General features: G+C 45.1%; 1 protein-coding gene across 1 annotated transcript in view; it reads right to left on the bottom strand.

Annotated features, from left to right (window-relative positions):
- SGIP1 (SH3GL interacting endocytic adaptor 1) overlaps positions 1–26,433 on the bottom strand; it is a gene marked incomplete at both ends in the record, with an annotated part of 46,978 nt that overhangs the window by 17,488 nt on the left and 3,057 nt on the right. Inside the window, 12 exons of the mRNA XM_080349090.1 lie at positions 1,363–1,437; positions 2,182–2,274; positions 3,370–3,455; positions 4,215–4,266; positions 4,775–4,799; positions 5,494–5,505; positions 7,609–7,784; positions 8,529–8,583; positions 8,911–8,967; positions 10,176–10,253; positions 11,640–11,664; positions 14,162–14,225. Coding sequence (XP_080205216.1) covers positions 1,363–1,437; positions 2,182–2,274; positions 3,370–3,455; positions 4,215–4,266; positions 4,775–4,799; positions 5,494–5,505; positions 7,609–7,784; positions 8,529–8,583; positions 8,911–8,967; positions 10,176–10,253; positions 11,640–11,664; positions 14,162–14,225 — 798 coding nt within the window. The remainder of the gene's footprint in view (positions 1–1,362; positions 1,438–2,181; positions 2,275–3,369; positions 3,456–4,214; positions 4,267–4,774; positions 4,800–5,493; positions 5,506–7,608; positions 7,785–8,528; positions 8,584–8,910; positions 8,968–10,175; positions 10,254–11,639; positions 11,665–14,161; positions 14,226–26,433) is intronic.

The raw sequence follows: 26,433 nt of genomic DNA, 5'->3' as shown, positions 1-26,433 counted from the left end.
TGGTGCTGGGCATGCAGCAGGGGAAAGCAGCCACGGTGGATGTATTTTGGGTGCAAGCAGAGGCACATAAGGGTATTTTAGGGCTTTACTTGCTAACTGAGCTACCACACAGCAACATTCACATCTGACTTCACAGCCACCATGGAGACAGGATTCACCAGCAAAATGTTACAGATCTAGAGGAGGAAGACCCTCCATCCTTCCCTTTCATGCTCAGTTTTCTTGCATTTCTCTTTCCTCTAACACCAACCCGACTGCCCAGGGCTTTAGTTTGCACAGACTTGGAGGGATGCTCTGAGGCCACGTGCACACGGCTAAAAATAACATACCCTCAGCATCCCACCCCTGCTCCTGCATTTGGAGGAGCCACCTGCCCTTCTGCATTTAGGGAATAAAATATAGTCCTGCTAAAACAGAAATAAATAGCCCTCTGCCACTGGCTTTAAGTGATGCAGAGGCTGCAGCGCGCAGCAAGGCAGAGCTCAGCCAAGACACCATCGCGCGTCTGCTCGCGTTGATGGATCGGAGGTGGACACTCTGCCAGTCTGGCTGCTCACGGAAATAGAAAAACCAAGATATGGGAGCATGAATGAAATATTGATGAATAGAGCAGCAAGCTGAGAGCAGGGGATTTCTCCGCAGCAGCGTTGATAACTCCCCGAGGTGCAGCAAGACTGACTGTCCCCACAATGTCCAAGCACCACGGACCGCCCTTCCCCAAAACCGCTCCTCCCACAGACAGCGCCTGCCAGCAACATGAATTATCGCTTATAAGCACTTTACATCCTCTGGCTGCATTCAACAGCATCTTTCAACCCCTCCCTCGGGCTGCCCTTTCCTCCAGGTACCGTTTCATTCTCCCTCCCTTGCCCCTCCACACCTCCAGATGTGGGACCAGGCGGCTTTTCCCACCTTCCCCGACAGCAGGAGGGGCTTGGGGGGACAGGACCATCCCCTCCTGACACAGGCAGGTGCTACATCACCCATTATTTCATCTCATTTTCAGATTTGATTTCAATCTATGATTTCATAAGCACAGGCTATGCACTCCCACCCCAGACAGTAACAGTGCTCTGGTTATTCCCAATTCAGAGCAAGATTTAAATCCAGCATCACGTTTCATTTCTAAAAGTGGCCGATATCAAAGGCAGAGGGAGGACAGAGCATTAATTTCACCAGGAGGGAACATTAATTTCACCAGGGCGACACTGACTCTGGAATCAAAGGCATCTAAAGCATCACCCCGACTGCAGCATCCACTGAAGCACCACAAATGGAAGTGGATGCACGAGGGCTAAACCTGTGTCCAAACTGCAGCCCTGGGGACCTGGCCCTCCAGGACAGGCCCCCCTCCGGATTTACCTGTTCCCACCGTCAGCGGGGAGCCGGTGCGTGGCGGCGTGGCCGGGATGTTCTTGGGTGGGAGCGGTGGAGGAGCTGCAAAACAGAGCAGGGAGGGGGGAAAAAAAAATCAGTGGCGGTGGATTTGGGAACGTGCACATGGATTTGCTGGGAATGGGGGAACCAGCAACAGCACCAGCCCTGGGATGATTGCTGGGTAAGCAGGAGCATCCCTGCAGCCCAGGAAGTTTTTTGGGTTGTGAGGTTTTTTTAGTTTGTTTTTTTTTTTTTTTTAATATCACAATTTTATTTTTATTTTTTATATATTTGTTTGACATATTTGTATTATGTTTTCTTTTTAATTTTTATTATTTATTGTTTTGTTTTTATTAATTTTATATATTTATTTTACAATTTAATTCTTATTGTATTTTGTATTATTTTATTTTTTTATTATTGTATTTTTATTGTTTTATTTTATTATTTTATTTTAAAATCTCAGATTACACCTCTGTTTCAAAAACCTGAATTACCATCGCAATTAAAGCCTGCAGCCTCTGAGACACATATCTGCCTCCCCATTTTTCCCGTGCCCATCCCACACAGATCCGGGATGCTCATTCAGGAGGGGGATCACTGTGGCTAATTAACCCAGGGGCATCATTGCAAAGCTGATGTCAAGAGCATCTGAGTGCAAACCTCCCTGAGGAGCAGCCCAGGAGGCCCCGTGGCTGCTCCGCATTGCAGAATTGCACAGTACCGGAGTCAGGATGAGGAAAAAGTTAAGTATCTGGTTTGATTTCTGCATATATTAATTTATTTACCCACACAATCACTTACTTCCAGTCGGAAAAGGTCTCGGTAGCTTTGGGGACTCTACGCTTGCATTGATGGGCTGGACTGAGCCCCATATCTCAGGCTGATCTAGGGTAGCTGAAAAAAAGTAAAGAATAAATAAATACACATGCAAGGGCATTGATAGAACTGTTTTCTTACAGACACCAAAACACGCAGATGAGATGCATTCATCTGAGAAGAAACTAAGTAGTGGCAGGAACCTCTCATTAATTAAAGACGGGGGCTTCTGTAATGTTAGATAATTACAAGCTTGCCTGATTTTTAAACAGGTCATGTAATTAGTTTGACATTCATGCTGCTTGACAAACAAAACAATGCCATTTATGTATTTGGAGGCTTATTACATTAGTTGAAACACTGAATTAATTGCAAAAATCGTCTGGAATTTTAGGATACTCAGAAAAAATTGGGTATTAAAATGAAAAGATCCTGTTACATTCACGCAGATTGTAGGGGAAAAAAAAATCCTCTTCTATATCTCATTTAAACTTTTTGCATTATTTTTCTTAGCTTAAGTGTTGAGGACTGCATGCAAACATAGTTTTGATTAAAAGAACTAACCAGAGTAATTAATTACAGGGCATAACTAGGCTACAAGTAGCAGTGGCAGTTCTGTGACAGCCAAGCAGCCCCGGGAACAAACCGCTCAGGCGGGTGAAAGGGGTTTTTATCTGGGGAGAACAAGCCTTGCAAGATCCCTGTGCTTCAGGAAAGCTGTTAAAAATATATAGAAAATATATAGAAATGTGCTTGCGGGGGGAGCAAAGTGTCCCTGTATTCCTGCCCAGGGAAACAGTCTTGCTGGGAAAAAAAAGGTATTATTGAGGTGACAACCTCATGGGCACGGGGAGCCGTAAGGAGTTGCCAGACAGCTCCATTCATATCTTCCCTCAATTAAATCCATGTGATACTGAAATGCCGCATAATTAACTAATGGACTTAAACCATTTTCCCATTTCCACATAACCCACATAAACCCCAACCCCACACTACCTGTAATGCAACTTTGCATTCTGCTTTGTGATTTTTCCCCCCTCCTTTAAGAGAAGGGCTGGGGTTTGCTAACCAAGCTCTGCTCGTACCAGAGCCAGGAACCCCCAGTCATCCCCAGGGGACATGGCTCAGCCGGGGGTCACTGCCAGGAGATGCCACCCATGTCCCCAAACCCACCATCCAGCTTCTGCTCCTCGAACGCTGACTCCAGGGGGGGACCAAAGAGAGGTGCCAGCGCTGCTGGGTCCTCCCCGGGTTTCTTGCTGTGGGATGAGACAAGGAACAGCATGAGGTTCAGACTTGTGCTCAAGCCTGGTGTTTGAGCTCAAATATAGAATCATAGAACCATTTTGGTTGGAAGAAGACCTTTAAGATAGAGCCCAAACATTAACCCACCCCTGGCACTGACCCATGTCCCTGAGAACCTCATCTCCATCTGTCCAACCCCTCCAGGGATGGTGACTCCACCACTGCCCTGGGCAGCCTGTTCCAATGCCCGACAGTCCTTTGGGGAAGAAATTGTTCCCAACATCCAACCTCAGCCTCCCCTGGCGCAACTTGAGGCCATTTCCTCTGTCCTGGCGCTTGTTCCTTGGGAGCACAGCCTGACCCCTCCGGCTCCAACCTCCTTTCAAGCAGTTCAGAGAGTCCAACGTTCCCCGTGGCTCTTGCACCCTGTGGCTCGAAGCATTTACTCAGCTTATTTAAACACCAAACACAAACATTTGGCTGTCTCGTGAGCCTAAAAAGTTATAAAACTGATGTTTCTGCAGTGGTGTCTTTGATGAACCCAACTGTGGCAGCTCAGCCAAGGGATGGGGAGGTGATATTTGTGTGGCAGTAAATACCTGGTGCATTTGACCTATCCAGGTATACAGGGTCAAAACCTGGAGGTGAAAATAAAATAGATGCTTCCCCTTGAGCAAATGTGCCACACCCCACTGAAATGTGTAAAACCGCTGTTTATGATGTGCCTGAATGAGGCTGTTTTGGATAATTATACCAGTGGACTGTGTACCTACCTGGTGAGGTCTGGTGTCGGTGTGGAACGCCGGGGCCGTGCGATCTCCTCACCTATGGACAGCGCAGGGTTAGAATCATTTCAGTTGGAAGAGACCCTCAGGATCGAGTCCAACCACAACCTAACCCAACTCTGGCAATACCCATGTCCCCAAGAACCTCATCTAAACACCTTTTAAACACCTCCAGGTTAGAGCTGCTCCCCGTCCCAAGCCCCCCAGCATCACCCCAACCCCATGTTTGCAGGAGGCACTTCCCACCATATCACCCTCAAGGCATGTCCCACATCAGCCATGACCCACCTCATGTCCACTATGGGGATACTGCCTAAGAAGTCTGGTTTATTAATTCAGATTTTATTTCTGTAGAGAGCTAGACCAGGGAGCTGCACTGCTCCTATAGGGTACCCCAAGGAACTTTAAGGGAGACATTTGGGTGCCATCATTTCTGCCAAGGCCACTTTGAAGCAAACCTGACCTCCTCCCTTTCTCTTTTTTCCTCCCCAAAATACCACTGCCCCCTGCCATGAGTACTGTTCTTGAAGGCTGCAGAACATACTTACTGGATAAATTCCTTTTGATCGTCCCCTGGAATTAGAAACAAACAAGGTAAGTGGGATGGGCAGGGACATGGCAGTTGTCACCCAAGGAGGGACACAGCGGGAGTGAAGCAGCCCAGCAGATGTGGCAGGAATTGTGCATTTAAGGTGATATTTAACATACGTGGCTGCAATATGCCCCGCTGCACGTGTGCATTGGGAAATCCCCTTTGCTCCCAGCACACAGGGACATGAACCATTTCTGAACCATGTGAAGCTATCACCTGGCAATGCCTTATCAGAGTCACTGGAACTCTCACCCCTTAACAAGGGACATAAATCCAAATTCCTCATATTTGATAGCTGCAAATCAATCCAAGCCAAATAATGTATTTTTAGCAATTTAAATCCTCGCTCTTGCCACACAATACACATGTCCATGCACAGCAAAAGCCAAGCCTCCCAAGACCACAGCAAAGATGGGGGTGTGATGGGTGTCCCTGGACCCCAAACAGGTTCTCAGGGGGTTGCAGAGATGCAGGTCAAGCCATGGAGGATGCCTCATCATTGAGGACCCCTTTGCATCAAGGTCCCACAACCACTCAGGGTCCCACAGCTGATGGCATTGACACCCCAATCCCCTTCCCCTGTGGTCCCCATATAAACACAGCACCACCTCATATTCCCCCAGCACCCCCATTCCCAGAGCAGCAGGGGCAGTGGCAGCGAGGGGCGGTTCTTACCGGGCTGCGCCGCTGTGGTCAGCGAGAAGGAAGAGAGAAGAGACACCTGGTCAGAGAGCGACAGGTCAGCGCCCCAAGTCTCCCAGCGCACCCCCCATCACGGTGTCACCAGCCACGCTGGAGCAGCACTGGGGGGCTCCCTCCTCCACGACCCCCCAGCACCCATGGGCTAGGGGGTCACCCTGGTCATGGGGACAGCAGCAGCCAGAGAGACCCCCAAGGGAAACCAAACCCCCTGGAATGAGTGTATTTCCCCATTTTGGGGTTCAAAACAGCCATAAGCCCAGTTATCTCAAGGAAGCCATCACCTTTGCATACAGTAGCACCTGAGGTCATCAACCACTGATGCATTTTTCTGCTCTCATATCTTGAAGTGCAATAACATACATAATACGTGCCCAGATAAAACCATGTCCTTATACATCTTGTCCAAAACCACCAGCTCTTTCACCTAAACTACGCCCACAGATCACGTACATTCAAAGCAAAGGCAGCCTATCTCTATTTTTATATGCTTCAAGTTAAATCAAGGGAGAAGGAAAATAAGAAACATCATGCCTTCCAAAATGGTAGGCTTTGTTATTTGCATTTTACATTTCAGCTCCAGAGACATGCGAAACAGAGACCATGCAAACAAAAGAATACAAGACTGTGTTAAAAAAAATCATAAGAAATAAACTGTATTTCTTACCGGACTTTTCCTCTAAAAGAATGCAGAAAAAGAGAGAGAAAAAAAAAAAGTATAAAATAGAATATATTTTCTATAAAGGAATAACAGAGAATTAAGAGATTTGTATTATGACCAGAAGTATCAGGCGTATAACTGTTAAACACGCAAAGCAGAATCGTGCACCTCCGGCCAGGGTTGCTGTTCATTCAGAGAGAAGATTAGAGAGAGAGAGAGAGAGTGTGAATATGGAAATACAAAACCTGCATCTGAGCCACCTTATGAAAAGGATTCACATGCTTCATCACCAGCAAAACAGGCAAAGCCATTTCTCAGCCTCTTGCATTTCTTAGAAGGATCCATATGAGAGGAAAGTCAAAAGCAAGGTTTCTACTCCAAAGTGCTGACACCGATTTACAGCAGCATCTCCAGTTCTCTTCTTGTCTTCAGGTTGAGGCACCATAATTTACATTGCAAAGGTCCCAACTCAATGCCTGGAGGGCAGGATCCATGTGGACACAGTGCTCACCAGGGGCCAATTCCTTCCCAACCAACAGCAAACCCCCCCAATCTCAGCAGGAAAAACACCACGCAAAAGAGGAGACACAGAATCACATCTAGCAAAAAAAAAAAAATGCAAATTCTGTGGGGTTTTGTTTCCCTGGAAAAGGCAGAAGAACTGCTGATCATATCAGCCTAATCCCTCTATGTTGGTGCGAAATTATTCAACTGTTTCATCAGTAAGAACAAAAATAATCAAGAAACCTGGGACTGCTAGGAGCTGAGCGCAACCATTCATTCACACTTCTGATACAGCTGATTATAAAGCATAGAAAGCTTCAGATAAAAAGACACTATAGCCCACGCTAAAGCCCACTGAAAAACAAAAATCAAGTCTTTTCACAGTGGAACAGATTGGGATGAGACAACAGAAATCTTGACAAGCCTTAGGAAAACCAGAGGTTGATGGTATTTGTGCCAGGAGGGACTATGGAGAGACAAACTTTCCTTCCAGGAACATCAGAACCCACCCCAGGGTAAGAAACATCCCTCTGACATCCCATAGCAGCCATGTGGAAAACCCCTCAGATGCTTCCCCTGTCCTGGGCGTCAGGGCAAAACCCATCCCATTTACGTCCTGAATGATGACCACATTGAAAAATAAGGAAAAATGAGACAATAGTATATTCTGATCTCAGTTGCCCTGTTTTACGAGCAGGAAAGGGAATTTTTAAGACATTTTGAGCTGGAAACATCACCACAACACATCTGAGATCTTCCTGCAGTCACATTATTGCCTCTATATAGGTGAGACTCTATAAATAAGGACAGAAATGCAAATTTCACCATTGGCACCCATGGCAGAGCCACTGCTTGCTTGGGTCGAGCCCTGTGGGGCATTGATGCTTTTGCAACCAGAGGAAGAGATGGCAACACCGAGGACTCACCATAGGGGATGGAGAAAGTGCAATGTTGCCTATCGATGCCTTCAGCTCATCCACCGTTGCTGCGCTCTTCAGGATGTCCTTAGCCTGCAAAGGCTTGATCTTGATGTTGAACTTCTTGTGTGCCTCCTCTTCCTCTTCAGATTCGCTCGAGGAGTAGAAGTGTTTTCCTTTGGTAGGTAGCGCACAGTTAAAGAAGGTTTCCTTCTGCTGCAAGGGCAGAGCCTTGCCATCCAAAGGCTCAAACCTTCCTGAAAACTGGGAATTAGGGGTTCCTGAAATGCTCATTCCAAATGCCCACAGACAGGATTCAACAGAATTGCGTCTTGCACCTGGCTCTGGAGGCCCCAACGTGGGAAAGACTGTGGAGCTGTTGGAGAGGAGCCACAGAAACTATCTGAGGCTGGAACAGCTCTTCTATGGGACAGGCTGAGAGAGTTGGGGTGTTCAGCTGGAAGACAGAAGCTCTGAGGAGACCTTATTGTGGCCTTTTTGTCCTTAAAAGGAGCTGATAAGAAAGATTCTCCTGTTGTGACAGGAGAAGGGGTGATGGTTTTAAACTAAAAGGAGGGACATTCAGACTAGATATATGACAGAATTTTGTTTTGTTTTTAAACGGTGTAATGGGACATAGGGGTCTCCATGAGGCACCCCACTGCGGTGCTCCCCATGCTGCTCACACCTCCTCCTTGTTCCATAGTGTTGCACCAAAAGCAATTAAAATCACCTCCTGCTCTACCGCCTCAGGTAATTCCCTCTGCAAGCCAATTTTAACTGTGGAGTGAAAACTCAAAAGGAAAATAAAAGGGAGAAAATAAATAATAATAATAGTAAATTAATAAAAAGAGTCAGTGACTTTCTTGTAAACCCCAGGTCATCTTACGGTTTGTAAGCTGAGAGGCAAAGTCAACAATAAAGGATATAGCCTGGTTCCTCAGGTCGGATGCTGTATCCCTCCTCATCAAGCTCAGGTGAATTCTGAAGAGAGCACAAAAAAAACCCCAAAAGAATTAGGAATGCTAATCCTGTTCCTGGAAAGCTCAATTTTTGCAGGGAAACATTTGCAACACTGGGTTGTAACCCAGTGTCCCCTCGGCCTGGGCAGCAATCTCCAGAGCCACCCTGTTTCTGGGCAGTTTTATACAATCTAGTTGATGTACAGATAAAGTATCTCTCTGGACACAGCTAACACCTGGACATCACCCAAAACAGCCACAGCCACCCAGAAAGCCAAAAGGCATGTGAGCACAGCCCAGGTCCCCTGTCAGGTGAGGGGTAGAGAGGATGCTCCATGGGGACACTTACGTATCTGTCCCAGTCGATCTCCGCATAAAATCCATTGGGGGCACCATTTGTTTTCTTCTGCAACACATTGGAAAATGAAAACTTTTAAATTTAGGCAACAAGAACACAGTATATCTTATACGTGTGCATCGATGGGGCTGGGATGTTGCTGGGTACTGCTGCAGCTGCTCTGCACATTCCCATCAGCCATACACAGCAATATTTCCCATTTCTGAAAGGTCTTCCACACCAGGGAGCTAAAAGGCTTTTTTTGAACATTAATTAGCTGAACATACAACATTTCTTAAAGAAGAGGAATGAAATGGTCATTTCTCCACATGCCAGGAGCCCAGCTGGGGCTCCCAACGCCCATTGAGCACAGGTAACACTGCTAATTATCACAGGATAACACCTTCCCCAGAACACACTGAAAGAAGGATTCTGTTTCTGCTATTCAGCAGTCAAACAAGCCGGTGTCATTGCTTCTTTGCGCGTTGAAGTCAGGTTGCAGCAGCGAGAGGTGTCCGGGATGCAGCGTTAGTGCACGTCATGGCAGACAGACAACACACACACAGGTTATTGCTGCTTCATGTCAAAGGGAGATGGGTTTGGGAGGAGGTTTTGGGCACCCATTGCCTGTGGGACCATTCACTAGTTTGGCTCTGGGCATTGAGAAAATGCCCAAAGCTCCCACTGGCCACTGCAACCAGCGAGCAGCTCTGCAAGGCCAGCTAAGGGACTAAAGTTAGGCTGGGTTCTCAGTTTTGGGCACCTAAATTAGATAATCCAGTTCCCCACCACCCCTGCCAAGGGCCTCATGCAGCATCCATGGGTGGCGGCAGCACCAGGGCTGGGTCAGGCCAGGAGCATCCTCATCCTCCTTGTTTCATACAATGGTCCTCACAGTGCTCAAAACAGAGCAGCAACCCACAATACAAAAAAAAACCACAACCCAAAACCCCACAACACATGCACAAAACCAAACAACCAAATACAAACAAACAAAACCCACAACAACAACAACAAAACCCCCACGACAACAACAAACCAAAAACCCCACAACACACACCACCACAGACCCTGGATGCTGTTATGTAGGATTTCTGCTTGTCTCCCATTTTCCCCCAGTCCATTTGTATTTAACTCCATTTCTATTCGACTCATACACCCTCCACCTGACTGAACCTAGAGCGGTGTTTTCCTATATTCTGGATTCCAAACCAAAAAATTACTCACTGTTTTTAACAACCCTTTTGTAGCTGTAACCCGAGCTCTGTTTTCCTTACCGAATTTTTATTTCCTCCTTCATGCACACTCTCGGGTTTGCTATTGCAAGGTGGCTCATTGGGATGAGGGCTGGGCGGCTGGAATGGATGGGGGTTTGGCAGAAAAAGGGTTAAAGTATCGGGTGGATTTTAATTTTTGTAATTTTTTTTTCTTTTAAACACACAAAAATAAGTTACAAGGAATTAGCAAACACACTGCACAGTTTTGTAAGGTAAGGAGGGCTAAGCTGTGGCTCCACTATGAGCACCCATGGTTTTTACTGGGGGCAGGTTTGGTTCTATTCAGCAGTCAGAGGATTTGCCGTCTCACCTCCTGCTGCAAATGTCACAGTGAGAACGTGTTGCAGGAGGGAGAGTTATTCAAAATATCTCCATCCTCCAATTCCCCTCCAATATATTCAGTGGCTTCATTTTACACCCCAAAAAAATTGTATTTCTGCATCCTTTGGCTTGTTGGAGCACTGGAGACCCTGCCCTTAAACAGCAAGCCACCTGGAAAATCAAGAATAAGAGCCTGGTTGAGAGGGCACGGAGCTCACCCAAGGTCCCTGCACCCATGCCCGGCAACGAAAGGCTGCCCAGAGCATTTTATTTATTTATTACCGCTGAATAGAGCCTTGGCTAAAGCACTACCTGAGCTGCAGACTCTTTTATTTAGTCCTTATTTCTTAACAAGTGGCTTACAAACACAGGGCGAGCCCAAAGCCAAGAATCTTGGGTCAGATGCATAAAAAAATGATAATAATAATTATTATTAATGATAATTATTATTAATAATAATAATAATTATTATTATTATCTCTAAAGGAGCAATTTGGCATTGCAATTTTTTCATGGCTTTGTAAAAGACACCCCAGCACCGCTCTCCCTGCTGAGCCTCCCCGGGGTCTCTCATTTTGATTTTAATAGGGAGCTTCTAACCTCTGAATTTGCTCAAGAAATAACAACCAGCACGGTCCCAGTCTGAGCCCAACATACTTTTGCAAAATTCAAATCAAGTGGTTAAAGGAGACATGGTCTGTCTACTACTCAGATCTAGCAGGGGCTTTTCTACCTAACGCCATAAATAAAAGCAGCAATAATTCAAAAACAAGTATCTCCTTATTTGCAGTTTAATATAGAAAACTAAAAATAGATATCGGAAACAGCTGTTCTGGCAATTTTCCCTTAACTCGTCACACAGCAAATCTGACCCAAAGCCAATTAGCGGGAGTGGAAACGAGGATGTGGAGCTGGGGATTTTAGTGAGACACCTGGTCCCTCTGCCCATCAGGTGCTTCTGTATTGTTATTTTCTTTGTTAATTTTGTAGAAAACCTGGAATATGCTGTTATTTTTGACAGACAGCTTTATTTTCTATATTAAACAGAAAGGAAGAAATGGTCCACAAAAAGCTGATGATGCTGATGGAGGAACTGGCGTTTAAGGGACAGGGGAGCAGAACAGGGGCCCATACAATACTTACGATGCCATCCCTGTCTGGCGACCCTCTGCAAATAAACAGAAAGAAGGGCACCCGTGTTAGCTCCAAACTGATAAACTTGTGGAAATGTTATTTTAAAAAAAATCACAGCAGCAATGGGTTTAATTATGAAATTGTCAGCAAATCTGAATTATCTACCACACGCTCCTCATGAAACCCACACAACGGTCTCAGTATCGTTGTTCTAGTGTTATCAGGTGACAAATTTTGTATTTATTAGTAAATAAAGCGCTCAGGCCAATGATCGCACCTTCACGGCCGAGGAGTTGGGCTGGCTCTTCCTCACACCCATCCCATGGCCACAGCCCTACCTGGGGTGAGCATTCTCTTGCAGAGGCCAATAAAAATTACATATAGAGTAATTTAGAGATTTTCTTTTTTTCTTCTGCCAGAAGCACAGTCACTTCTCTTTTAAATGGATTTGAAAATTGGTGAAACTCCTTAGGGATCCTAATCCCCAACTGCTTATGGGATTTGGACCTTGGTCACAGCACAGGGCCTGGCAAGCTCAGCAGCCGCTTTTAAATGCTGTCTGAGGATGCTGAGTTACTTAGTGAAAAGACAAATGTGCTTATGAAAACCAGATGGGCTTCTCCACCTCCCACACATTCCTGAGTTTTATGTATTGCCAGAGATTTGCCACTGATTAATGTCTGACTTGGGGCATCACCAAAACCCCGTGGTGAGCTGCTGCCCATCGGTTCTGGTTTAACAGAGAATAACACCTTTCATTGAACTTCTCCAATTCATACATGTCCACCCCCTATTTCTCTTATTTAATCTCTTCGCACAAAGATCTTTCTTTCTTTGGAAGCAGCAGAGATCCCCTCTGTTTCTGTATTTCATGGAATCACAGAACAGTTCGTGTTGAAGGGCCCTTCCCAGCTCCCCCAGTGCCACCCCTGCCATGAGCAGGGACATCTTCACCAGCTCAGGTTGCTCAGAGCCCCGTCCAGCCTGGCCTGGGATGTCTCCAGGGATGGGGCATCCACCACCTCTCTGTGCAACCTGGGACAGGCTCTCACCACCCTCAGGGACAACAATTCCTTCCTCATGTCCAGCCCCATTTCCCCCACGCTACATGAGCCGCAACGCAGGAGATGTCACCTCTGAGCCCACCAGCCCCCACCACTCCTCTCAGCCCTCAGGGATCTGGAGAGTGCCCAAAGCCATTCAGGGCCATGACCGCAATGCGACCCCACAACGTGCTAATTACTGGTGCTTGCTAATTGCAGTGTCTCCCCCACAGCAGCCTTTCTGTGAGCTCGTTACCATCTCAAACGCCCCAGGTTCGTTATCTCCGTGTGCCACCAGCTTCTCCAGCCTCTAGGAAGAGCACGCTGGAAATCACAGCACTTGCTAAAGACCGGACACAGACCTGGCCCCATCAGTTTTCCATGAGCAGAAGAGGAAGATGCAAACAGCCTGCGTTCTGCCCATTTTTCTGATAATTTATAAATTATGCTGTACACATCTAGAGATACTGGCTGTCCCACAGCCTGCCTGGTGGATGGACAGCCACCCTTCTCAGTGACAAACTCCCTCTGCCCACGGGACAACAGCCCTCTTTTGGGATGTGCTCCATGTCCCCCCATAACTTTTGCATTCCCTTCAGCAGTGGGCAAAGACCCACAGGTGCCAGTGCAGCCAGACTCGCTGCAGTCCAGGGGCACAACCAGACCTGCAGCAGCTGTCCCTTTGCATGGGAAACCTCCCCAACCTCTGCTGAGATATAAAATAGCTCAGAAAAAAAGAACCCACATTTTAAAAAAGAAAAAGGAAAAATCCAAATGTTTTCTGCTGTTCCTGACATGAAAGGCCTCCTGAAAGACCTGAGTGATGCTGCAGACACAGGAGTAGGGCTCTGTCCCCAACGCACGGGCTCCTTTGCCACCCAGCTGGGTGACATCTCCCCCAAAACCACATCGGGGCAGCCAAGAGCCCTCCCCAGGCTGGGCTCAGCACTGCACCAGCAGTTCTGCATCCATACACCGCATCCCCCATCAAATATGGGGGAAACCCTTGCCAGATGTGGGGGGAAACCCCTGCCAGATGTGGGGAGGAAAGCACTATCCTGACCCTGCCACAGCTACCCAGCCCTTCGCTCCACCAACAGTCTTGCTGCCTGCACGGGCATCCGTTTAAATTGAATTTGCATCTAAAAAGATCTCAGCAGATGGGCAAATCAGTAGTTTGGGCAGAGATTAATCTGCTGAAACTCTCAGAGGAGTAATTTTCTCCTGATCACCGCTAACTGTCACCGTAAATTGCAAGCGCGTGGAGAACTGGCGTTATTATCTCTGCAGCGCCACTGAGAAAATATCTTATTTGTTGGTCACTGGATATACAAGGGGAAATGGCTTGAATGTACTTTTTACTATGGGATTTGATCCAAGGATGACAAATGCCTGTGATGCGTCGACTTCCTTCCTGTCCTGGCACCCTGGCATCACTTCTCCCCAGCAGCATTATATATTAATGTGGTTTATTTCTCATTGACTTACGTGGAATCAGTATCCTTTTCTTTCTTGCGTATACCAAACGCCTTCCTTGTACGTTTTTTCAATCCTGGAAAGAGAAGGAATATAAATAAGAATGCAATATTAATTGTGCTTCAAATAAATCCTCCAAAAGTTCCCTTATTCCCTTGTCAGCTGTAATTCATAGATTACGTTTAAAAAGACCCAGACCCAAGAAACCACCAACAGAACTGTGCAGGTAGTGTGTACATTCACTTATGCCTTTTATTTGTTCACTTAACACTTATTAACTTGATCTCAGCATGTGTGACTACATGTTTCACAGTTAATATTTCTAGGCTTACTGTCTTAATTGTACACCCCTTTGCTGTGCTACGTGGGGTTACTAATGCACGGTGGGGAAATCCCTCTTTGGTGTAAAAAACAACAACAACCACCAAGCAAAATAAACCCCACACGCCAAGAAAACAAACAAAAACAATATTTAAACTGTTATTTTAGTTATATTCTGCACTGATCCTTTATCTACACAGTACTTAAAATGAAGCCTCATACCAACAAGGCTGGAGCTGGCCAGGAAGCCCCAGAGCCCCAGGACAGTGGCTGCAGCTCCACCACTTTTAAAAATAGATGTAACAAAGTGGATTTCTGTAAGCTTCTCCCCCTTTTCCAGCCTAATATCTATCCAGGAGAGGGATTTTTTAATACTTGCTTGCAGCAAGAGCACCAAGGCTGGGATTTGGAGCATTTTAAGCTAGCAGGTTATTTTCTGCTGGTGGTGGCCATCCAGGCAACGCCAAGATCCAGCTATTCAGCTATTCCAGTCTGGAAGCTGCTTGACACGCTTGTCATGCAGTTGTTGCCAGCATCACGATAGCAATTAATTTAGAAATCCTGGTGGACAAAGCAGCCAATATAAACCATGGCCCTTGAGTCTAGAACAACTATTTCTGGTCTCCTCCTTTTGGAGCTCCAGGGTGTGTTGCCTTGGTCTAGAAGTCACCTAAATGTGAAGCACTGCAGGTCGGACATAGCTGCAAGGTTGTAGCATAGAATCATGGAATAGTTTGGGTTGGAAGGGACTATAAAGCTCACCCAGTCCAATCCCTACCATGAGCAGGGACATCTTCACCCAGATGAGGTTGCTCAAATCCCCGTCCAGCCTGGTCGTGGGCTCATCCTGCAACCTTGGGTGGACAGCTTTGGTTTTACTACATTGTGCCTTTCAGCTTTCCTGCAATTTCTTCAAGACTCAAGTGAGTTATTAATAACTGAGGAAGGTTTCCATTGATCTCACAGCCCCTAAAATAACTTCATCCTCCAAACTCAAAGTAGAACAGGGAGGGCTGAAAACCCCAGAAATGACTTGGGTAGTCTTGTCTGAAGAAGCACCCAATTTGGCTAAGTTTTGTAGCAAAGCCTTCTGCTCTCTTATATAATAGGCCCACCATCTGCTTCAAATGGTAATGATTGAGGGGAAAAAGGAATATTTAGGAAAGGCAGAATAAAAATGAAAGCCTCCTTTGAAGATGGTTGTCAAGACGAGTGGAGCAGGTCCCCTACCAAAGGCCACTGGCTGCCTGTCCCCTGATGGTGACACCAGAGAGGTCCATGGTTCGGTGAGGGACAAGGCAGTGCTTTTCCAGGACAGCTCTAGTGGGTGGCTGGAGCTCAGGGGAGCTTATGTGTCTCTCAACATGGTCAACCCCAGCCCCTAGAACTGTTGGAAACACCCCATCTCATGGTGCAGGGACAGATCGAGGGTTGTGCACAGAAGAATGTTGCAGACTCAGGTCCTCAAGCCTCATTTCAGTTGGTTTTAGGAGCTGAAGCACCATAAAAAGTCAGTCCTGGCAAGAGTCATCTTTATAGAAAGTAATAATAATAAGACCTTGTCACAGCATCACAGAATCATTTTGGTCAGATGTGACCCTTAAGATCAGCGAGTCCAACCATGACATAAATCTAGCACTAAACCATGTCCCTAAGAACCTCATCTACACATCTTTTGAATGTCCATAGAAGGAACAGTACATGGGAACACTACAGATTCAGGAGAACCTCACAGGACAAGAAAGAATTACTGCTGAAAGAGAAATCATGGCAAGTGGAAGAGAAAGCAAAGAAGAGGCAGAAAGAAGAGCATGAAAAAAGACAAGAGCACATCTCCATGTGAGGCATCAAGGGATGGTTCAGAGCAGGGTGGAGCTGAAATCACTGCTCATGTGGTGCTCTCTAAGAAATCAAATCCCACTTCTCCCCATCAAGCAGCACTGGGTACCAGATTCAAAATACTCTCCAGCAGGAAGACCCAGAGAGCTGAATCTCCCCATTACAGTCCCATCAGTGGCATCCCAGGACACCCTGAGTACCAGAGTGATACAGACAGGTGTGATGTGGTACCTGGCTTTTGTCAGCACCAGGCAAGAAGGACTTAAAATCCCTGAAGCTGTGGCCTTCTTAGTCCTCTACCCATCCTTTCACCCTGTGGATTTCCTTCCTGATGAGAACCCTAATACTATAATTCTCACAGGAGAAGCATCCATGCACTCAAGTACACAACAATAAGAGTTACAGAAGTCCCTACCTGTATTTCAGAAGCCATTGTGGGGCAGGCAGCACATCTCTGTTTTAATCTCAGCTTAAAACTGTGCCTTGTATTGGGCAAAGGTCAGGATGAAGCTTGAGTTTTAATGCCAATTTTATAGCACCACAGAGGAAGAACAGGCATAGAATCATTTGATTGGAAGAGACCCTCAAGTCCAACCATTAATCTAACACTGGTACTAAACCATGTCCTTAAGAACCTCAGGGATGAACTCTGCCTTCCCACTGGCAACTACTGGACTCCTCGTCACTGTTTTAAGGCTTAACAGCTGGTTTCATTCTGCATAGTTATTTCAAAGCCGAGGCAGAGCTGGGCTGTCCCCGGTCTCCGAGCGGAAAATGTCATATATTACTTTCAGCAGTGGTTTAGTTTATCGTCTTTGAAGGGGCACAGTGACACCAGTAAGAGCCACCACCACACCAAGCCATTACATGCATGAGTTGGAGAAAACACCAGCAAAGGCAACGCCAAACACCACATGCCTTGCTCAAGAACCAGTGTAACATCCTTCTGGAGGGGACATTAGACTAAAATGTTTGCAAATTGACATATTTGACATCTCTGCTGCCACCAGCAAGTTTTCCCCAACAAGCCTCATGCACAACAGCCCAGAGTCATCTGTGTGCTGTTACCTCAGGAACACCAAGAATGCCCAAAAACACCTCAACAGCCACAAAACCAGCCTTGCCACAGAGGACAAACACGGATGAAGCCACCGGCCCCTCTGAGGTACAACAGCTTCAGGTGCTGCAATAAGGCCTCAAGCCAAATGGCTTTAAATGATCTTACTCAAAGAGCAGCCACAAGCCCAGGCTGAAATAACAATCATGTGCCAAGGATCTCATTTCAAACCCTAATGGCTCTCTGAATCAGAGGGGCATTATTCACCTTTTATTTACTATTATCCTTTTTTTTTTTTCCTAGTAGACTTAAGAATTGGTATTTGAGAAACATGAATTAGTATTTAACACTATGGAGCTTTCTGTGCTTTACTCTTAAAAAAAAAAAAAAACCTATCAACATCTTATTTTCTACATTGAAGACTTAACACCTCTAGAAGAAAAATAACCCTGTTCTAACAAACCAGGGGCTTGAGCAGCTGCTGCTTCTGGATCCCCAGATATCAAGGGGTGTCCCTGGAAGAAGAGCTGCTTGCTCATGAGGATGGGTCTCATAAAAACAGCACACCTCTCAAACAGGAGACAGCAGTGAGAACATCTTTGTCTTAAATGCTCTTTTGTGATGGAAAAAAAAAATAATTGCAATTAGTTCTAGTTAGTCTGTGCCTGAAGATAAATGTTATCTATTGCCATGCCAGAGACTCAAGACCAAAGTACCCAGGAAGGAGGGGATGAAAGGAAGAAGCAGCAGAAATAAGGGGGAATACGAATTAATCACCATTAGGTTGGGGTTTTTTCTTTGTTTTAGTTGTGTGTAATATTTTTGCACGTGGCTTGGAACTGGATTTGAGTAACCTGTTTTCCCCACCGCACACAAACCTGTGCGCTCTTACTGAATTACTTGTCTGCATCCAAAGGGGTGGAAGCCTGATGACATGTCATAGCCAAAGGACTCTGCGTTTGCTGTTGGCTTGCTTTACTAAAGAAATAATGATCCTCCCTTCACTCAGGAAAACAAAACTGAAGGCACAACAAAACTACTGAATTCCCCAAGTCATATCCAGAGGAAGAAGTCAAATGATACGTTAAATTTTAAGTAAGGAGGGTGTAACCACATAGAGCCCCAAGTAAATCTGAACAGCAGCACCTCAAACACTCCTTGCAGATCAGCCCAGAAGAAATTGCCCCTGGTTTAACACAGCAATAGCATGCTCTGATGATATATTATACATGAAATGGGACATGTTTAGTACATTACAAAAACCAGGGATTCTCAACTGCCACAGCCTCAGTAGCAGAAAAGTCAGCTCTCCGTATCTGCATTGCTTCAGTCCATGTTATTTTTGGTTTTGCCCATCTTATAATTAATTAAATTAGGATACATCTTCATAACACTTCCAATGCCTTACCTAAACCAATCTTTGCATTAAAGCTCGTTATCAGCCTTTCATCAGGCTTAACATGGTGAGGAACTGAGCCCTTGCATTCTGCCTCAGTACAGTCATTAATATTTTAACCGCCTTCATTTACAAGTCTAATTGCAGACCTGACTCTGGAGAAGAGAGGACAGACCATCAGCAAACAGCAGCTGGGTTACCTGGTGTCTTTCCTAATTCAAAACGGTGCATCCCAGCTATTGCAGTAGACCCAGTTTTAGTAAAGATTCACTTTTTAACCAGCAGTGTTTGTATTTCCCAGTGTCACACCAGTCCCCAGCCCAAGCAAAGGGCTTTGCTGGGCTTCTGGCACAGAAAATAGCTTTGCATTTGCTCTGCTGTGGTCTCCCTCTATCTGCCCCCTTGTCGAGGGTATTTATTTCTGGAATTAACCTCCCATCCTCTGTGCAAAGTGACATAAATGCATGTCAGGTCTTTTAAACAAAAATGTCTGTCTTCTCAGTCAATAACAACCTTCTTATTCCCTTGAGGAAATAATTCTAAACCCCTCTCTTTATTTCAAGTTGACTTGTTGTTCATTTTTTTGCCTTCAAATCTCAAGGTTTCCTTTGTCTAGCGGGAAAAAAAGTTTTTATGCTTTCTGACAACACACTCTCCAGCTCTCTGTCCCCAGCAAGTGCTGTTGGTCACTGCTATGGGTCTGCTCCAGCACTTTGCTCCACTAGCCAAGACGCTCCATCCTTCACAGTACAAGGACATCCTCCAGGACCACAACTCCCAGAATGCACTCAATGAAGACACTCTTACCCATTTAACAAAAAAAAGCATTTATTACAGCTCGTCTCTTCTTATACACCCCTCCCCCCACTCCCCAAAACAAACAAACAAACCAAAACTTCTTTCCAAAGAGACTCATACAATCATTTAGGTTGGAAAACACCTTTAAGATCATGGAGTCCAACCACAAACCTGACACTGTCAAGTGCACCACCAAACCACGTCCCTAAGTGCTGCATTTACACACCCTGAGGCCAGATCAGAGTATTTTGCTTCAAATCAACAACAACCACCACACATTGACACTCAGATGAAGAAGAAAGGTGCCATAGCAGCAGCTCAGGGAGCAAGAGCATCTCCTGTGCTTTAACAGCAGCAGATACAGCGGGTTTTGTCCGAAGTCCCACTGATTGAAACCACCACTCTTGACTCAGGGAAGGGACCACCACTGGCCCCTTGGAGATGGGGCCAAGGGACAGTTGGGCTTCCCAACAGGAACACAAATCCCCAGTGCAATGGACATCTGACCTGTGAACAGACCTCGGTTTCAAATGGGAAGCGTTACCTAGAATTGAAGATTCTTTTGATGATGATAATTTTGATTGATATTTGGCTCGTTGGGGGTTTAGAAACCAGCAGCTCACCAGGACAAGGACCAGACTTAGTGATCTCCCCATACAAGAAAAGTCTGTGTTTTAACCAATCAGGAAATGTACTTTTCTGAAAATTTGCTGGAAAACCCCTTCAAAAAGGCTGGGGGAGTCACCCATGGGAGCTTACTTGGTTTGCTACCTCAAAATACATAAAAAAGTCATTTTTAAAACAAACAATTGTACTCCCTTCAGAAGACATGCACTACTGCCTGCACACCCAGCTCTGCATTATCTCGCTATACTTACATATACTTCTCTCACTATATATATATATATATATATATATATATATATATATATATATATATGTATTTCATCCCAGAAATAGGGGCAGTTTGCACTGGAAACTAAGCCACTATATTTAGCTTTGCCATGGTGGTGGTGGTGGAAACAAAGGCATATTTGATAACAAGCTACCCAGGCATTGAAGGTCTTGACCCTATTGGCCTTCCAAGGTACTGAAACAAAATTATCTAGTTAGCAAAGTCCCACAGACACGTATTACAATATTACAGCACTTTCCCCCTCTTAGAAAAATGAAAAAATTAGGAAAAAGGGATGGTGGCCTCACTGCCATTTCTGTTACTCTCTGCCAGAGCAGAACATTGCTGGTTGCTTGCCTGTGGCTTTCAGGAAAGGAGAGACTTGAGAGCCTAAAAACAAGATCACAAGTAAGTCTGAATAAAACAAAACATTGCAAGTGACTGCTCTGGTATAATTTTCTCCTACAGTAGGAGTGGTTGCTCCTGGCTCAAGGTCCCAGGCTATTGAGCACTGAGAATAATTCAATTTTGGGATGTGGTTCACACCACCTTTCACTGGGGAGGTCCAGTGACAAGGCTCTTGGTCACCACCATCAAGGAGAACAAGAGTTTTCAGAAATACAGTCACGTTTTCAACCATGAGAGTAATTAAATCTCTGAAGAGGTCACACTGAACTCTGGCTAAGGACTTTTTAAATTAATATTCAACACCTTTCCAAAAATACACATCTTATTCCAGCTACTAGGTGTGAAGAAGAAATCAGAGAAAGTCCCACGGCCAAGTGGCCACCTCTGGGTTTGTGGCTGCTGACAGATGTGTCCTGCCTGTCCTGGAGCACCAAGTGCTCATCCCCGTGTACCCAGAGAGGTTTGGGCTCCCAGGACCCTCATGTCTTTCCTCCTCTCTTTGCTCTGCACCTTCTTCCCTTTGCAAACCACCCAAATATTCATCACAGTGGTCCAAGTCAGGACTTCAAAGGGCTGGGAAATGGCACAACCCTCAAGCCAAAATCCCTGCTCAGTACAGCAAAGGAGCACACACCACCTTATTTAAATACACCCAGAGACAAAACCTGTGTCTGGGCATCAGACTGATCCTTCACTTTGCAGGCACAGTTCAGTTCAAATAAGTTATGCATCTACAGCACAAGGACGAGAGCTGAGCCTTTAACTGCAGTCCCAGTGTGCAGCAATACATCCTGAGATGTGAAAATATATTTACGTTCCATATATTTTATATATTCCATATATTTTCTATATTCCATATAAAATATGGAATATGTATTTTAAAGCTTATACTCCATATAAATATAGTTCTGATGTTTCCCTATGGCAAGGCTCCATGCAAAAAAATCAGCATCACTGCAAAGCAAAGCTCGAGGACCAGGCCATCAGCTCCAGGCATCCCAAAAGCAAAGGGCAGTATCAGCAGGATGCATCTCAGCACACAGGACGTCAATTCATTTTTCTTCTGCAATGAAGCTGAGCATTTCAGGACTATTTAGCATCAGAAGGATGCAAATTGTTGCTCATGGGTTATTCACCAACCCCAGTAAAGCAGCTGCAGGAATTGCTCACTGTCTGTTCTCCTCAAAGATTAGATTTTTTAATATCAGTTTTTAGAGACTCCAGGCATGCAGCAACTGAAGGACACAGGACACAAACGTCCCCACCAATATTGTCAGTAAATTAAATCTGGATACAGTTGTGGCTTTCATCCACAGCTGGCACACGCACAAAAACCCCAGATGCATTTCTAAAGGTTGCTGTGCTATTTAAGAAGCTGTCCGGGACAGGCTCTTCCTCCCAAACAACATGAGGATTTCTATTTTTAGGGAATTTTAGGGTTTTGGTGTAACAGGAAAGGCAGACAACGATGCTCCCAGCCCTGTTTGAGAGGGCTCCTTAAAACCCCATTGATTCCACACACACTGCAGACTCCCAGCAATTATTTTGATAATTTTTATGAAAAACACACCAACTTTGCTTTCTGCATAAACAGTAGGACTGCAAAGACTTATTAAAACCCACCAAAATCCTTGCCTAGGCCTGACACTAAGAAACATCCTTCCATGACTGGGCCACCGAGGCCACCTTATAGCAGCCAACACCTCCATGGCCCCAAAGGACCCATTCCCAGTGTCCCAGGTGGAAAAGAGGACACCTAGGCTGGCAGGGTGGGTTTGTTACCTGCATGGCACTGGAGCCACTTCCTTGGGGACAGGGCACAACTCCACCAAAAAGCATCACTTGCTCTCAATTTGGTAATCAAAAAAAAATTTGCAATATTCACATTTGCATATGAAGAAGATTTATGCCCAAAATGAAGCATGACAAGACACTTTTTCCAGTTCCTCTACCCATCCTGTTCCTCCCACAGTCTGCTGTCAAATTAATACCTCAATTTTAAAGACACAGTTAATCATGGCAATAGCACAACTATAATAAAAATAAGAGCTGGAGACACAGCCCATAGAAAGGTTTCATCTCCAGGGATCATTTACCAAAACCAATGGAGCTTCTTCCACCCATCAGTCTCCCTGCAGATAAACCACACAGTGTGATAAAGCTCGAGGTCCCTAGGTGAAAGAACCCAGATAACGTGAACCATAAATGACATTATTAATAATAACTTACACAGACTTCTTTTTGCATCTTCCACACTAACACCAAAACCATGCCAAACCCTTGCAAAAGTCAAAAAAACCCATATCTAAAATTAAGTCCTTTAACATGCCCCAGATGTGCTCACTATCAACGCCACCAGCTCCAAGCAAACCCCACCAGCGACAAGGTCCCTGTAAGACTGTTTCCAGCAACACTGAAGTTTTTAAATTTATTTGTCGACAACAAAATACACAGGGAAAGTTATTTTTCATCATTTATATCCCAGTAATAAGAAATCAATAAAACAGCCCCCCAGAAGCTGGGTCTGCACCCATCCACTGACCACCCCAAGCCTGGGCCCAGTGAGTGGGTGCAGACCTTTAGGAATGATTTTGGTATAGTTTATATACATACATATTTTAAGGGAAGCACAAATCAAATACACACATGCATTTAAAAGCCTGACACCCACTTATTACTAATTGACTCTAAAAACAAGGTCCATCTTTAATTATTTCTATAGATCAAACTTTAGAAAAGCAATTTATTTGTGGGGTTGTGTGAGATCCTCCAGCTGGGTGATGAGGACATCCCCGCTCTTCCCATCCTCCTCAGATCAACCATCCCAAACCTCCCTGCGAGATTATTTCCACACATCCTACACATTATGACATTTATCTCAAGTTGATGTTTTAAATGCCTTGTACTAAGTAGGTGGAGAATTCAAGAGATTCTTTTTTTTCCCCTCGATAATCCTCCTTAAAAAAAAAAAAAATATATATATATATATATAAAATTTAAATGTAAAGAAGGATGCGTCAAAGTCAGGAATGCTTTTCTGAGGCTGGGATGGGTCAGGAATGGCTCCCAGATAATACAGGCTGCAAAGTAGGATTTTCTAGTCCTAGTACCTTACTGCCTTCAAACAATATTATCATAGACAACACTAATCCAGTGTAAATAGGGACATGGTGGGGATTTCCCCTTCCCACTGCTGTGCAGGGGTGGAGGACAGTGTAGGAACTCCATGGTTGATCCCAAAGAAAAGACCCCAAATCACTGGCGGCTGCATGGTGAGCATCTGTAAAATTATAAACCCACCTGAAACTAAAGCGAAAATCAAAATAAATCATTCTGTGAGGCCGTAAGTGGAAAAACTAAACAAAACCAACCAAACTAACAGCAGCTGTAAGCACTGCAAGTCTTACTCCTCTTCCATTCACACAGATAAAGCAAAAAACCTCCAAAGACCCCCAGAAGCATCAGCCTGCAACTGAATTTCTATTAAAAACAAACAGCCGCGGCCGTTCAATAGCTGGTGAGGCAAACAGGGCTGCGCTTTGTCCTGCTGCATCGCACGTGAGCGACCTGCTCGCTGACAAACAAACTGCACACTCAGGTGTTTGCCTTTTCCTACTGAACCTACAGAAACTCAAATATACGGTCCTGAAGTTAAAAAAAATAAAAATAGGTGGCTATGTTGGGCCACCACAGAAACTGTGAATCCTGCCACGTGCAAGCTTTGCTGGCATCGCATCCCCATCGACTTCCCAAAGGCAGAAGGATCTTTAGTGAAAGTCTAATACATCAAATTTGGGGCATGAAAATAGCTTAAGGCGGCTGTTTTGGGGAGCAGCTCTGCCTTTCCCTCCTTCCCAATTTCCCCCCTCAGCAGCGGGTCAGGATCCCCAGCACAAATGATGGATAAATCACATTTTATACCACCTGCAGCTTCACCGCATCAATACTCACATTGAGGGAAGGGTATTTCTACACACAACCATGTTTTCCACTTAAGATACTGTGATGGAGGTTCAAGAGGAACAAACACCTGATTTAACCTGTAATTTTTTTTCCTAAAGTGTCTTTAAATTTGGATAAGACAAATGAATCACGCAGAAAGTTTCTGCTGTGGCAGAGAAACCCAAGCTGTTGAGTTTGGGTACTGGTTTGAGATGTCCAAGGGCACAATTTAAACTGGGGTCCACTCCAAGGAGGCATTTTGTTGCTTTGCAGCACATGCAATTGTTGAATTTTGCCATATTTTGTATCCTTTCTACCAAAAATAAACCACAACCCTGTTTGGATTTTGCTTCAGCTGCTGGAGATGCTCCTGTGAGTCCTGAGCCCCTCCATGGTCACTGCTCAAACAACATAGTAGAAAATAGGGGTCCTAATTTGACATTATAGTCCTCATGTATTTTCTGGGATGGTTTTGCTATCCATGCCTGAATTTATGTTAATTGCCCCAACCCCATTATTGGCTTTCTCAAAGAAAAGAACAAATGTTTCACCAGCTCCTTTCCTTGCCAAGTCACACAGCCAAAAAAGCACATTTAAATACACCATTTACTGAAACAAGACTATCTAAAAAATAATAAAGCAAATTTTCTTGCCTAATCAAGAAAAATGTTTTTTTACTGTGCCATTAGATGCCTCTGGTCCCAGTACTACCTGTTCAGCATGATGAAAACATCGAGCCTGGAGACATCCATTGCTCAAAGATGACGCAAGAAAGTTTTTGCCATTTTGGATGTGACCAATCATCCATGGAAGTTCCCAGAGTGACCAAACTCCCCCAAAACATGTGCAAAAAGAGCCTGGAGAAGAGAGGTTCACAGAAATGTCCACTCCTAGAAAAGCTCTCCCCAGCATCTCTCTGATTTGGGCTCTGGAGAAACACAGGTCGTGTTTCCCGTAGAAGAAGAAGAAATCACCTTCTCCCATCAACCACGTGGTTGTCTAATCTTTCCAAACATCACAGAGCTTGTAGCTTGAGTGACACGTTGCAGGAGCAATTTCAAAACTTAATTAAGCAGCATAAAATACCATCAGTACATTGGAGATGCAACAGATGAATTAAGAAAAAAAAAGGAGATAAACTGGTTCTTGCACACGGATGTTTACTTGAACAACATGCCCAGTGCTCTTCTGAGTTCTGGTAAGTTATTGAACAACCAAAGGGCAGATCTAAATACATCTACACCGACACATGCAGAGACCTTTCCAGCACATGGTGGGACCTTCCCAGCACTGTTTTGAGTCCCAGATCTTGTGCTGACACACAATACAGATTTGCTGCAGGTTATTTTTGTCAATTCAAAGCTGGGGAGAGGGTTAGCAACACCCAACACCTACTTTCCACCTGAGTGAGGCCAAGTACAGCAAAACCACCCCCAACACACTGAGCCAACAGCAATGCTACGCCTCATCATGCTACAGAGTTGGGGGACAGTCTACTTCTGGTGGTCAACCATCTGCTTCTGGTGGTTGAAACACAGAAACATGGAATTGTTTTGGTTGGAAAAGACCTTTAATATTACCAAGTGCAACCATTAACCCAACACTACCAAGTCCACCTCTACCCCATG

This window comes from Nesoenas mayeri (genome assembly GCF_963082525.1).
Source record: "Nesoenas mayeri genome assembly, chromosome: 8".
In the NCBI taxonomy this organism is placed as follows: domain Eukaryota; kingdom Metazoa; phylum Chordata; class Aves; order Columbiformes; family Columbidae; genus Nesoenas; species Nesoenas mayeri.
Note: the sequence above shows the minus strand (reverse complement) of the source record. Positions and strands in the feature narration are given on the sequence as shown.